Consider the following 15130-nt stretch of genomic DNA (forward strand, 5'->3'; position numbering starts at 1 on the left):
TCCTTGTGTATTCAGGAACAAGGAGAAAGTGTTTCAGAGTATTTACTCTCCAGTAGCAATCTAATGCCACCTTAAGTATTACAGGGAGAGAACTATGCCCACCCAACTGATGCTGGAGAACTTCTGCCTCAGTAACATTTTTTAACAAGCTCCCAGTGATATTCCTATCCATGCTTGGAAGCTCACCACAGTTGGAGAAGGTAGACAAGTAAAGGCAGTAATTAGCTGCTGGTGCAGCAGTTTATAAGACCAAACAGCCTCCCCAACTGGGATCATATTGCTGGCACTGCTGTTATATTCCAAGAGTAAGGGTGTGCGGAACGTACTCCATTTAGGTCCAGCTGCAGATGTTTAAAGTTCCCTCTTGCATTTCCCATTGCCTGCTAATATTGGGCGCCTGTTCAATGGTAGAAGTAGAAGCAGCAAAAGGAAATACAAAGGTGACAATGATGGAAAATGAGATTATATGATGTCACTCCATTATTATCTCTTGTAGATGCACCTACCAGTGTTTGCGCAGGTGCCTTTGGCATCCAGTGCCAGTTATGGCACAAAGTCTGACAAACCTGAAAAGGGGACGGGATCCAGTATCATGAGTCTCCAACCTATTTTTCATACCTGCCTGTCTCAGTCCTAAATCAACAGAAAGACAGGGGAAAATCCTGCTCAATTCTGCCATTTACCTCCGAATTTATGTCAGAAAGTTTCGTTTGTTGTTGTGATTGTAAAATATCAAAAATTGAAACAGGATACATGTTCTAATTTCAGACTAAATTACTTGCCTTATCCAATGCAAGCAACGACTTTATTCCAAAGCTCATACATCCAAGTAGCTCACTGCATCTGTAAATAAATTAAGGAAATTCTGTCAGTTATACAAAATATTAATGAAATATTAATTATGAAATATTTTAAGATAATAAAGCAGTCTTCAACCTTTTGAACTTTGTTTCTACTACATTTACACAGTTGTTCGTTGCCTCATATTAATTCAGCAGGTGATTAAGTAGAAAATCTGAAACGTACTTTCATGAAATTTAGTAAATTATAGCAGAAAATCTGCAGAGGATTCTGACTTGCCAATGATAAGTAGGCTAACTCTTTTAGTTTCTGTGGTCAATTTAACTAACATAATGGTAGCAGGGATTCTGACGTTAGGAATAACAGTTACCAGTTACAGATGCTTGTCATTTTGTGGGCTAGAACCATCTTGATGTTAAAGTATTGGCTCGGATGCACAACAGAAAGTTTATTTACTTGAACAATGCCATTATGCTCTGACAGAGAGCTCAAAGTCCTGAGGCTTAAAGCTGAAGATGTACAAATGCTTCCAAACGAAGCCAGCTAGAAACGTAAGGCACTGCTTTTCATATAGTGACTCAGTCCCACAAGCAGAGTGGCACAGCAACAGCTGCAGGTGACCAGGGCAGTCAGTCTCAACTCAACCATTTCTCATGAAGGGTAGGAGTTGCACTTCACAATCTTTTCAAAATACTTTACAGCAGTACAAAACTACATTCCATACATGGCAGCTCAGTGCCACAAAAGGTTTAATGATTTTATCAGAGTAAGTAACCTCTAAACTAAACTAAACTAAAACCTGTACAGGGGCAGGAGGAAGATCAGGAAAGCAATAGTGATAGGGGATTCCATAATTAGGTGAACTGTCAGGTGTTTCTGCGGCCATAGATGTAAATCCAGGATGGTATGTTGACTCTCTGGTATCGGGATTAAGGATGTCACTGACCGGCTGCAGAACACTCTGGGGAGAGGGTGAATGGGCAGAGGTCAGGATCCATATCAGTGAAGGAATGAGACAACGGGTTAACTACTGCTGGCTGAGCTGATGTCTGCAAATTGTATTGATCTGTGTTGATCAGATCTCCCTGGCAGAGTGCGAAAGTCATTAAGTCACAAACAATATTAAAACGGTGCTATCGATACTGGTGGAGATCCCTGGCAGACTGCTAAAGTTATTAGGTCACAAACGAGATCAAGACAGGGCCTGAAATGGATGGAGATGTGTATGTGACAAGGACAGTACAAATATCAGTGCAGCTTTGGGTTCGGGACTGAAGATCTGCAGAAGGACACAGGAAGTGAACGGAGCCTAGTCAGCCAGTTCAGACTTACATCACCAACGGATGTAAGAAAAATGGGGTAAGAAATGGGTTAAGAAAGGGAAAACTCCAATAGATATGGTAACAAGGTTACAGACGTATATCTGTAAGAAGTTAAGTATAACCGAGGGATGGTTAAGAGATATAGCAGCATCGGAGGATCCGCTAGAAAAGATGAAGGAATGGACAAAGTCCTGTCAGAGGACAGGCGACAAAGAAAAGCCCGTGTGGTTGTTTGGATACGACCACCAGCATCAGAGGGACCAAAAGGAGGCTATTAGCCTACGGAAACAATTCAAGGAAGCTAGGAAAAGAAATAGTGACCAAGAGGTGGTAGTTAATAAGCTCATAAAGGAGTTAGAAGAGCTTAAAGCAGAAAAAGTTAAAACAGAAGAGCAAACAGTAGCCTTTTACAGGGCACAAGCATGTAAGGAGACAGAAGAGGCAAACGAATATAAAAAGTTATAATGCAGATGGAGAAGCATAGAATTTGAGAGGAAAATGTGAGTGAATGAAGGTCACTTATGTGGTGATGAAGGAGCAGAGCCATGAAAGGGCAGACCATAACCAGTGTCAGAGAACAATACAGGGGCTGAAACAACAAGTAGCCACCCGACAGGGACTTGTCAACCTTATGGGAGGAGACAAGGAGGACCCCGGAACGGGTGACTACCCAGAATACGGGGATACCCCTGATATTATGGAAAGACCGTCTACCATGGCCCCTATGCATCAGACCAAATACGGACCCCAGCCAGCCGGCAGAGGACAATGGCCAATAGTTAGTCGGAACACACAGGGATATACCAGTAATCAGTTGAAGGACCATATGGTGGGGGTGCTATTCCTTCAACATGGAGGAGATATTACCTCCTTTATCCAGCAAATGTATGGCTCCAGGCCATACACAGTATGGTGATGATGAGAAAAAGGTGGGGGCCCTGATCAGATTGTCACCCTCCATATATGGAGGACTGGCATTAACAGCTATGATGGGCCAAGGGAACTGGGACGCCTTCAAGGATGCTTTAAGTATAGCCGTGGCTCAGGATATGGCGGACCCATTTAAGGTCGTTTCGGACACTAAACAAGGGGATCAGAAGCGGTGGATAGTTATGCTGAGAGGAAATGGGGGACCTAATCCAACGCCATGGGGGGAGGAAATCAGTTACAAGGGAAAGGTGAGGTCCAGGTGGCTGAGGACCTCAACTTTGGGAATGAGGGATGGAATACAGGATAAAATGGAAAATTGGTGCGACCCTAGTGATCGTGCCATAACAGAACCTCGAGTGGTTAGGAAAGCCACATTAAAGCATCAAAGCACCCCAGACCCAGTAAAGAAAGGGAAGTTGTATTTGGGACACTGGGTATGGGAAGAACAACATGAGCTAGTACGACCACCTGGAAACAGGAGGGAGCTAATCCCAAGCTGCGACAGGTAATAAGGGCCAGTGTTACAACTGCGGGAAGCCAGGCCATTTTACAAAAGAATGTAGGGCGCCTCCAAAAGGGGACGGAATAATTCCAATTGGAAACCAAGGGAAGAACCCAGGGAACCACAGACTAATGTCTTGTCTGGGGAAGATTTAGTGAAACTGTTGACCACTGCCATACAGCTAAAGGAAAAGGGGGAAACCGAAAATATTATTGTTGCCACAGGACCTGGACCCCAGAGGGATCCTGGGGAGGGAGCGAGCAACAATGAAGGAGCTGCACCCGGCCAGAGTATCTGTGCCCCCTCAGGTACGGGTTTTGGGGAAGGCCATGTGTGGACCTGCATGTGGAAGGGACAAATTGGGGTTGCTTGGTGGACACTGGAGCATCTAGAACAGTGATTCACCAGGAGAATCCCCATGGATCACCCTGGACCAGTGGGACGACATGTAGCCTCTCAGGATTTATGGGAAGATCTAAGGTTGGGGCAATATCAAGACCCTTAAGAGTCCAAGTCGGACCTCTTGAGACCGAATGGGAATATATATTGATGAATGCCGCACAAATTGGAATGGGAATACTGGGGGCAGATTGGGTTAGCAGCAATATTATTGTAGGTTTTAGCAATATGTATCTGTGGCAAGCAGACAAGGATATGGAGGGAATAGTGGTAATCCCAGGAGGGACAGGTTGGAGACAAGCTGCAGTAGGAGACTATGATACGGAGAAATTGGCAAAACAGACCCCTGAAGCATAGAGGTATATGGGAAACCCGTATGTGAGCATTTGCCATGAGTAAACATGACTGCAGAAGAATGGAGAGAACAGAGGTCCACATAGATGGGGAACTCAGGGATAACTCCCCTGTTCTTATCAAAATAGTGTCATGAGATCTTTTATGTCCACCTGAGAGAGCAGACAGGGCCTCGGCTTAACATCTCATCTGAAAGACAGCATTTCCAACAGTATGGCACTCACTCCGTACTGCACTGGAGTATCAAAGTTTTAGAGATACAGCACTGAAACAGGCCCTTCGGCCCACCGAGTCTGTGCCGACCATCAACCACCCACTTATACTAATCCTACACTAATCCCATATTCCTACCACATCCCCACCTGTCCCTATATTTTCCCTACCACCTACCTATACTAGGGGCAATTTCTAATGGCCAATTTACCTATCAACCTGCAAGTCTTTGGCATGTGGGAGGAAACCGGAGCACCCGGAGGAAACCCACGCAGACACAGGGAGAACTTGCAAACTCCACACAGGCAGTACCCGGAATTGAACCCGGGTCGCCGGAGCTGTGAGGCTGCGGTGCTAACCACTGCGCCACTGTGCCGTTGATTTTTGTGGTCAAGTCCTGCAGTGGAACTTGAACCCACAATCTTCTGACTCAGAGGCAAGAGTGCTGCCACTGGTGGAGTGGCAGTGGTGGGAGGACAAATGCTGTCATCCTGAGAGATGACAGCAGGTTCATGCTCCATGATGCCACTACCACTCACCACTGGCTCCAGCCGCCGTCATGGTCATTCCAACGATGGGTGGCACCAACTCCTCCATGGGGGTAAGGACATGCAGCTGTGCCTGCCCCCACCAGTTAGGTACTGCTGCATCTGGTTATGCACCACTTTGTCCTGCAAGATAGAGGGAAATATGTCAGTGAGAGTGGTGCAATGTGTTTGGGTGATCTGGCTATCGTGGATGAATAGCTGGCAGTGTGCGCAGCTATGAAATGTGGGTGTGAGGTCAGCAGCACTGAGAAATTTGTGAGGGTGAGCTGAAACTATAAGTGTTAGGTATGAGTCGTGATTAATAGAGATTTTTGGGAAGTGAGTGATTAGGATATGGTGCATTGCACTGCATCCAGGACCTCAGGGCTTGATTCCTGGCATTAACCAGTACAGCTAGCTGGTCCCATTGCTTTTGTAAAGTTTGTCTGGAGGGTCTCCTGGCCCCATGTGGATAGATGGCATTTCTCCTGTTCTCCCGCTCCTGCACCAAAGCCTCCAGTACAGGGTCAGAGTATCTTGGAGCCCACTAGCCCACAGTCTGCCATGTTTTGCCATTCTTGTGTCTTTCTCAGGTCAAATTCAATTTAGCAATAAATTTCAAAACCTAATCCAGCCAAAATGTATCGCCCCTTTAAGAGTTGCAGGCTGGCTCTTTCGGGGTGCAGGCTAGCTTGAGCTTGTGCTAGCCTTTCAAGATTTTGCGCTCCCTGCTCAGGCATGCAGCCACTCAACACCACATTTAGCGTTGGTTGCACACTACAATCATTGAAATGAGCAGGCGACACAAAGCAACAGACGCAAGTTAGTCACACATCATGATCTCAATGCCCGTTTTCAAGGTTATCCAATTTTGCGGCCTATGGCTCCGTTTGTAAAACTCAGGGTCCTCTATGCTTTTTTAGCAACCTTATCAACTTGTCCTGCCACCTTCAAAGATTTGAGCATCTGAAACCTAGTGTCTCTGTTCTTGCATAGCCCTTAAAGTTGTACCATTGTTTACATTGCCTCTCCTCATTCTTCCTTCCAAATGCCATCAGTTCTCTGCATTGAATTTCATCTGTCAGGTGTCTGTCATTTCACCTATTTGTCTACCTCCTCCTGACGTCTGTTATCCTCAAAGAACAAAGAACAGTACAGCACAGGAAAAGGCCATTCGGCCCTCCAAGCCTGCGCCGATCTTGATGCCTGCCTAAACTAAAACCTTCTGCACTTCCGGGGCCCATATCCCTCTATTCCCTTCCTATTCATGTATTTGTCAAGATGTCTCTTAAACATCGCTATCGTATCTGCTTCCACCACCTCCCCTGGCAGCAAGTTCCAGGCACTCACCACCCTCTGTGTAGAAAACTTGCCTCGCACATCCCCTCTAAACTTTGCCCCTCGCACCTTAAACCTATGTCCCCTAGTAACTGACTCTTCCACCCTCGGAAAAAGCTTCCGACTATCCACTCTGTCCATGCCGCTCATAACTTTGTAAACCTCTATCATGTCGCCCCTCCACCTCTGTCGTTCCAGTGAAAACAATCCGAGTTTTTCCAATCTCTTCTCATAGCTAATGCCCTCCAGACCAGGCAACATCCTGGTAAACCTCCTCTGTACCCTCTCCAAAGCCTCCACGTCCTTCTGGTAGTGTGGCGACCAGAATTGCACGCAATATTCCAAGTGTGGCCTAACTAAGGTTCTATACAGCTGCAACACGACTTGCCAATTTTTATACTCTATGCCCCGACCGATGAAGGCAAGCATGCCGTATGTCTTCTTGACTACCTTATCCACCTCCTCACGGTTTACTACATTTTCAAGTTTTGTGTCATCTGCAAACTTTGAAGCTGTGTCCTTTATACCCAAGTCCAGCTCATTAATCTATACCAAAATGAGCAATATCAAACTCTGGGAGGGCACCACTGCACATTTCCGTCCAGTGGAATAAACCATTCACCATTATTTTCTGCTTTCAGTCTCTTTGCTAATCCCATGGGCGCGGACAGCCTTGAAATACAGTAAGGACACCTTCTCCCTAGGGAATTAGAATTCACTTTCATAAGTGTACTACTGGTCTCAAAGGTGTGAAGAAAGTGAGAGTGAGAGGACACAATTTTGGGCTACCCATGTTTTTGTTAGCAACCTTCTAAAGGGGATAATAATAATGTTTCTATGGGAATCTCTTTGTATTTATGCTATTTGGTGGAAGAGGAGGAAAGGACTGGAAGTATGCCAGCTATATCAGATTGCACAAGAGGAGGAATGCAACCACCCACAGTTACCCTGACAATAACATATATGGGTAAAGATGGACTTACTAGGATGTATCAGAGGAGCAGTGTATGCACAAGTTAAAAATCAGCGAGGCGGGTGTGCCACATGCTGCAAACTAATTTACAGCCCCTTCAATGACGGGCACTGCACTGGCAATGGCTGTCAAGGTCACTTTCGCCCCAAATTTTAATGTCTCAGGCTCCAGTCTGTCACAATGGAGATCGACAACCTCATCGACAGCTGGTAAATTACAGATTCACCCTGCTGCACACAATAACTATATATTTAATAATTGCAAGGATCATGGCCATGTCTGTTTCCATGCATCAGTTATTTTAAGGAAATACACTGTTTTTCTATTATCTTACCCAAAAAAGAAGTGCAAGACTGCAGCCTTGGTTCATGACACCCCATAACAGTTGCATACACTTGCCGAACATGCAACTTTAAGAATCATCACCGACTGCACCATAAGCAAGTTAAAGCACACATTCAAATACCTAGACTAATTAAGAGCAAAAAAAAAGCCTCTCAAAAGTCATAGAGAGTCACAGAGAGCTACACATGACACAACTTCATAACAGAATGAGACATTAAAAAGGGCACCTGGATGAAGAAATAAACAAGTTTGTACTAAAAGTATACCTTTTAAGTCCTCAGGATTTTCCAAATTGCTTTACAGCCAATTAATTACTTTATGATTTGCAGACACTGTGGTTTTCTAGACAAACACAACAGCCAATTCGCACACAAAAAGGTCCCACAAATAAATGATCAGTCAATCGATTTTCAATGTTTTTGGCTAAGGAATGAACGTTAGCCAAGACACCAGGAAAACTCCTTTGATTCTGCAAAATTCTGGTTGATAATCAAGATGGTGGACTTTTGGAACACATATAATTAAAGTTCCGTTACCAAGTTGGCGATCATACTCACTTTGACAGATAAATATATGGAATACTTGTAAACAGGAGATTCTCCTGCTTTTCTCAGAGAAAACAGAGCATGCTGTGTCAGTAAACAAAAATGTATCTTAAGCACCAGTCTTACCTTGAATTTCTGTGTCTATTCCAAACTGTAACAAGAAGTCTCTTTTGTTCATCTGTTTCCTGCAAGGTACTACAAAATAAGAATAATGTTAAAACATTAGTAGTCTTCACTTAGGATTTTGGCACTATTTTGTAAATATCAGCTTGGTTCAGTGATAGCACTCTCACCTATACTTCAGAATGTCAAGATTTCAAGTACCACTTGAGGAACTTGAGCACATAACTGAAGCTAACACTTCAATAGATTACTGAGGGTGTTCTCCCTAGTTGGAGTTGCTGTCTTTTAGATTTTAAACAGAAGTTCCTTTCTGCTTATAATAAAAACAGAAAATGCTGGAAATACTCAGCAGGTCAGGCAGAAACTGTGGAGAGAGAAGCACAGGTAATGTTTCAGGTCTGTTCTGATGAATGGTCACAGACCTGAAACTCTGCTTCTCTCTCCACAGATGCTGCCTGACCTGCTGAGTATTTCCAGCACTTTGTTTTTATTTCAGATTTCCAGCATTTGCAGTATTTTGCTTTCCTTTCTGCTTATTCTAGTGGACATAAAAGATCCCAGAGCACTATATGAAGCCAAATAATAGAGTTTTCATAGTGTCCTGGCTAATACTTATCCCTCAAACAACACCACCAAAACAGATCAACTGGTCCTTTATATCACTGCTATGGGATGACACTGCGTGCAAATTATGTAACAACAGGAACAACATTTTAAAATAACTTATTGGATGCAAAGCACTTTGGGATGCCCAAAGGATGTAAAAGGTTCAATATAAATTCATGTTCTACGACAACTGATTTTTAATTGTAGAAATTGATGGGGGCAGCCACATGGTTCAGATAATAAAACCAACTGTGCTAAACAAGGAAAAGGAGCCAGCTTCAAATTCTGATCAGTACTGAGTTAGCATATTTCAGCCATGTTGGCATTTAGGGGTCTTACAACTGGCCTTGATGCTTTTGGTCCAGGAACAGAGGTTACTGTTCCTGATCTAATGACACCTGCTGGATAATCTGTATTTGTCTATGATGGGTATAGAAAGGACAGGATGCTCTTGTGGGTTAATTCAACATCGAACATCACAGAGTATTCCTTTGGGCAAAGGATTCACTATTCAGTTGTCCAGCTCGCCAGACACTGGTATAAGATATGGATAGCAACATCCCAAATGCATTTTATTTTGAACAAGCTTTTTTTATTCTTTCATGGGACTTGAGCATCACTGCCAAGGCCAGCATTTGTTTCCCATCCCTGGGTAGGCGGTGGCGTAGTGGTATTATCACTGGACTAGTAACCCAGAGACCCAGGGTATTCCTCTGGGGACATGGGTTCGAATCCCACCACAGTAGAAGGTGGAATTTGAACTTAATAAAAAATCTGGAATTAAAAACTAGTCTAATGATGGCCATGAAACCATTGTCGATTGTTGTAAAAACCCATCTGGTTCACTAATGTCCTTTAGGAAAGGAAATCTGCTGTCCGTACCTGGTCTGGCCTACATGTGACTCCAGACCCACAGCAATGTGGTTAACTCTTACATGCCCTCTGAAATGGCCTAGCAAGCCACTCAGTTGTACCTAACCGCTACGAAGTCTATAAAAAGGAATGAAACCGGACGGACCACCCGGCATCGACCTAGGCACCGGAAACGAAAACGGCAGACCCAGCCCTGTCGACCCTGCAAAGCCCTCCTTACTAACATCTGGGGGCTTGTGCCAAAGTTGGGAGAGCTGTCCCACAGACTAGTCAAGCAACAGCCTGACATAGTCATACTCACGGAATCATACCTCACAGACAATGTCCCAGACACTGCCATCACCATCCCCGGGTATATCCTGTCCCACCGGCAGGACAGACCCAGCAGAGGTGGTGGCACAGTGGTATACAGTAAGGAGGGAGTTGCCCTGGGAGTCCTCAACATCGACTCCGGACCTCATGAAGTCTGATGGCATCAGGTTAAATATGGGCAAGGTAACCTCCTACTGATTACCACCTACCGCCCTCCCTCAGCTGATGACTCAGTACTCCTCCATGTTGAACAGCACTTGGAGGCAGCACTGAGGGTGGCAAGGGCACAAAATGTACTCTGGGTGGGGGACTTCAATGTCCACCACCATGAGTGGCTCGCTAGCACCACTACTGACCGAGCTGGCCGAATCCTAAAGGACATGGCTGCTAGACTGGGTCTGCGGCAGGTGGTGGGGGAACCAACACGAGGGAAGAACATACTCGACCTCGTCCTCACCAATCTGCCTGCCGCAGATGCATCTGTCCATGACAGTATTGGTAGGAATGACCACCGCACAGTCCTTGTGGAGACGAAGTCCCGCCTTCACATTGAGGATACCGTCCATCGTGTTGTGTGGCACTATCACCGTGCTGAATGGGATAGATTTCGAACGGATCTAGCAATGCAAAACTGGGCATCCATGAGGCGCTGTGGGCCATCAGCAGCAGCAGAATTGTACTCAACCACAATCTGTAACCTCATGGCCCGGCATATCCCCCACTCTACCATTACCAACAAGCCAGGAGATCAACTCTGGTTCAATGAAGAGTGCAGGAGGGCATGCCAGGAGCAGCACCAGGCATACCTCAAAATGAGGTGTCAACCTGGTGAAGCTACAACCCAGGACTACTTGCATGCCAAACTGTGTCAGCAGCATGCGATAGACAGCTGAGCGATCCCATAACCAACGGATCAGATCTAAGCTCTGCAGTCCTGCCACATCCAGCCGTGAATGGTGGTGGACAATTAAACAACTAACTGGAGGAGGTGGCTCCACAAATATCCCCATCCTCAATGATGGGGGAGCCCAGCACATCAGTGCGAAAGATAAGGCTGAAGCATTTGCAACAATCTTCAGCCAGAAGTGCCGAGTTGATGATCCATCTCGGCCTCCTCCTGAAGTCCCCAGCATCACAGATGCCAAACTTCAGCCAATTCGATTCACTCCACGTGATATCAAGAAACAACTGAAGGCACTGGATACTGCAAAAGCTATGGGCCCTGACAATATTCTGGCAATAGTACTGAAGACCTGTGCTCCAGAACTTGCTGCGCCCCTCGCCAAGCTGTTCCAGTACAGCTACAATATTGGCGTCTACCCTGCAATGTGGAAAATTGCCCAGGTATGTCCTGTACACAAAAAGCAGGACAAATCCAACCCGGCCAACTACCGCCCCATTAGCCTACTCTCAATCATCAGTAAAGTGATGGAAGGTGTCATCAAGCGGCACTTGCTTAGCAACAACCTGCTCAGTGATGCTCAGTTTGGGTTCCGCCAGGGCCACTCAGCTCCTGACCTCATTACAGCCTTGGTTCAAACATGGACAAAAGAGCTGAACTCAAGCAGTGAGGTGAGAGTGACTGCCCTTGACATCAAGGCAGCATTTGACCGAGTATGGCATCAAGGAGCCCTAGCAAAACTGAGGTCAATGGGAATCAGGGGGAAAACCCTCCGCTGGCTGGAGTCATACCTAGCGCAAAGGAAGATGGTTGTGGTTGTTGGAGGTCAATCATCTGAGCTCCAGGACATCACTGCAGGAGTACCTCAGGGTAGTGTCCTAGGCCCAACCATCTTCAGCTGCTTCATCAATGACCTTCCTTCAATCATAAGGTCAGAAGTGGGAACGTTCGCTGATGATTGCACAATGTTCAGCACCATTCACAACTCCTCAGATACTGAAGCAGTCTGTGTAGAAGTGCAGCAAGACCTGGACAATATCCAGGCTTGGGCTGATAAGTGACAAGTAACATTCGCGCCACACAAGTGCCAGGCAATGACCATCTCCAACAAAAGAGAATCTAACCATCTCCCCTTGACATTCAACGGCATTACCATCGCTGAATCACCCACTATCAACAACCTAGGGGCTACCATTGACCGAAAACTGAACTGGAGTAGCCATATAAATACCGTGGCTACAAGAGCAGATCAGAGGCTAGGAATCCTGAGGCGAGTAACTCACCTCCTGACTCCCCAAAGCCTGTCCACAATCTACAAGGCACAAGTCAGGAGTGTGATGGAATACTCTCCACTTGCCAGGATGGGTGCAGCTCCAACAACACTCAAGAAGCTCAACACCATCCAGGACAAAGCGGCCCGCTTGATTGGCACCCCATCTACAAACATTCACTCCCTCCACCACCGACGCACAGTGGCAGCAGTGTGTACCATCTACAAGATGCACTGCAGCAATGCACCAAGGCTCCTTCGACAGCACCTTCCAAACCCGCGACCTCTACCAACTAGAAGGACAAGGGCAGCAAATACATGGGAACACCACCACCTGCAAGTTCCCCTCCAAGTCACACACCACCCTGACTTGGAACCGTTCCTTCACTGTCGCTGGGTTAAAATCCTGGAACTCCCTTCCTAACAGCACTGTGGGTGTACCTACCCCACATGGACTGCAGCGGTTCAAGAAGGCAGCTCACCACCATCTTCTCATGTGCAATTAGGGATGGGCAATAAATGCTGGCCTGGCCAGCGACACCCACATCCCGTGAATGAATTTTTAAAAAAATTACCTTCAAGAAGGCGATGGTGAGTCACCTTCTTGAAGAAGTATAGTCCTTGTGCTCTAGGTACACCCACAGTGCTGTTAGGAAGGGAGTTCGAGGATTTTGATTCGGCAAGAGTGAAGGAATGGCGATATACTTCCAAGTCAGGATGGTGTGTGGCTTGGAGGGGGACTTGGAAGTGGTGGTGTTCCTATGGGTCTGCTGCCCTTATCTTTCCAGGTGGGAGAGGTCGCGTGTTTGGAAGGTGCTGTCGAAAGAGCATAGGCGAGTTGCTGCAATACATCTTGCATATGGTACACACTGCTGCCACTGTGTGCCGCTGGTGGAGGGACTGAACGTTTAAGGTGGTGGATGGGTTGCCAATCAAGCGGACTGCCTGTCCTGGATGGTGTTGACCATGAGTGTTGTGGAGTGGCACTCATCCAGGCAAGTGAAGAGTATGTCATCACACTCTTGGCTTGTATCTTGTAGATGGACAGTCTTTGGGGAGTCAGGAGGTGAGTCACTCACCACAGAATTTCCAGCCTCTGCCCTGCTATTGTAGCCACAGTATTTATATGGCTGGTCCAGTTAACTTTCTGCTCAATGGTAACTCCCAGGATGTTGATGGTGAGGGATTCAGTGATGGTAATGCCATTGAACAGCAAGGGGAGATGATTAGATTCTCTCTTGTTGGAAATGGTCATCGCCTGGTGCCAGTGTAGTGTGAATATTACTTGCCACTTATCAGTCCAAGCCTGAATGTTGTCCAGGTCTTGCTGCATGTGGTGTGCTTCAGTATATGAGCAGTTGCAAATGGTACTGAACATTGTGCAATCATAGTCATAGAGAGAAACATCACTGAAATAGGCCCTTTGGCCCTCGGAGTCTGTGCCGACCAACAACCATCCATTTATACTAATCCTACATTAATCCCATATTCCCTACCACATCCCCACCATTCACCTACCACCTACCTACACTAGGGGCAATTTACAATGGCCAATTTACCTATCAACCTGAAAATCTTTGGCTGTGGGAGTAATCATCAGTTAACATCCCCTGACCTTATGAAGAAGCAGTTGAAGATAGTTGTGCCTCGGACACTATCTTGAGGAACTCCTACAGTGATGTCCTGGGGCTGAGATGATTGGCCTCCAACAACCACAATCATCTTCCTTTGTGCTAGGTGTGACTTCCAACTAGTGGAACATTTCCCCCTGATTCCGATTGACTTCAATTTTGCTAGGGCCCCTTGATGCCACACTCGGTCAAATGCTGCCTTGATGTCAAGAGGAGTCACTCTCACCTCAGCTCTGGAATTCAGCTCTTTTGTCCATATTTGGACCAGGGCTGTAATGAGGTCTAGAGCCAAGTACCCTGGTAGAACCCAAACTGAGCATCAGTGAGCAAGTTATTGCTGAGTAAGTGCCACTTGATAGCACTGTCAATGACAGCTTCCAAAACTTTGCTGATGATTGGTTGGTAATTGACTGATTTGGATTTGTCCTGCTTTTTGTGGACAGACATAGCTAAGCTGTTTTCACATTGTCCGGTAGCTGCCAGTGTTGTAGCTGTACTCAAACAGCTTCACTAGGGTGCAACTAGTTCGGGAGCACAAGTCTTCAGTACTACAGCTGGGATGGTGTCAGGGTCCATAGCCTTTGATGTACCAGTGCCTTCAGCCATTTCTTGATATCACGTGGAGTGAATCAGACTGGAGGAAGACTGGTATCTGTGATGCTGGTGACCTGAGGAGGAGGCTAAGATGGATCATCCATTCAGCACTTCTGGCTGAAGATGGTTGCAAATGCTACAGCCTTGGCTTTTGCACTGATGTGCTGGGTTCCTCCATCATTGAGGATGGTGATGTTAGTGAAGCCACCTCCTCCGGTTCATTGTATAATTGTCCAACACCATTCACGACTGGATGGGGCAGGACTGCAGAGCTTTGATCTCATCCATTGGTTGAGCTCTTCTGCTGTTTAGCATACATATAGTCCTGCGTGTAGCTTCACCAGATTGGCACCTAATTTTTTAGCTATGCCTGGTGCTGCTCCTAGCATGCTCTCCTGCACTCCTCATTGAACCAGGGTAGATCCTTTTGCTTGATGGTAATGGTATGCTAGGGCATGAGATTACAGATTGTGGTTGAATTCAATTCTGCTAACTCTGATGGCCCACAGTGCCTCGTGGACGTCAGGCTGTTTCTTGACTAGTCTGTGGGACAGCTCTCCCAATTTTGGCA

At 46.1% G+C, this 15130-nt stretch overlaps 1 protein-coding gene across 3 annotated transcripts in view; it reads right to left on the reverse strand.

Annotated features, from left to right (window-relative positions):
- The window catches only part of rgs3a (regulator of G protein signaling 3a), a 401039-nt gene that overhangs the window by 288278 nt on the left and 97631 nt on the right, over positions 1–15130 (reverse strand). For all 3 annotated transcript variants that reach the window (XR_010969010.1, XM_068012622.1, XM_068012623.1), the window contains 2 exons: positions 8376–8444; positions 783–843 (listed from right to left, as the gene is read on the reverse strand). Coding sequence is in view for 2 of the 3 variants with exons in the window: in XM_068012622.1 (XP_067868723.1) it covers positions 783–843; positions 8376–8444 (130 nt within the window). In the remaining variant the exon portion in view is untranslated. The remainder of the gene's footprint in view (positions 1–782; positions 844–8375; positions 8445–15130) is intronic.

This window comes from Heterodontus francisci, chromosome 32 (assembly GCF_036365525.1).
Source record: "Heterodontus francisci isolate sHetFra1 chromosome 32, sHetFra1.hap1, whole genome shotgun sequence".
Classification (NCBI taxonomy): Eukaryota; Metazoa; Chordata; class Chondrichthyes; order Heterodontiformes; family Heterodontidae; genus Heterodontus; species Heterodontus francisci.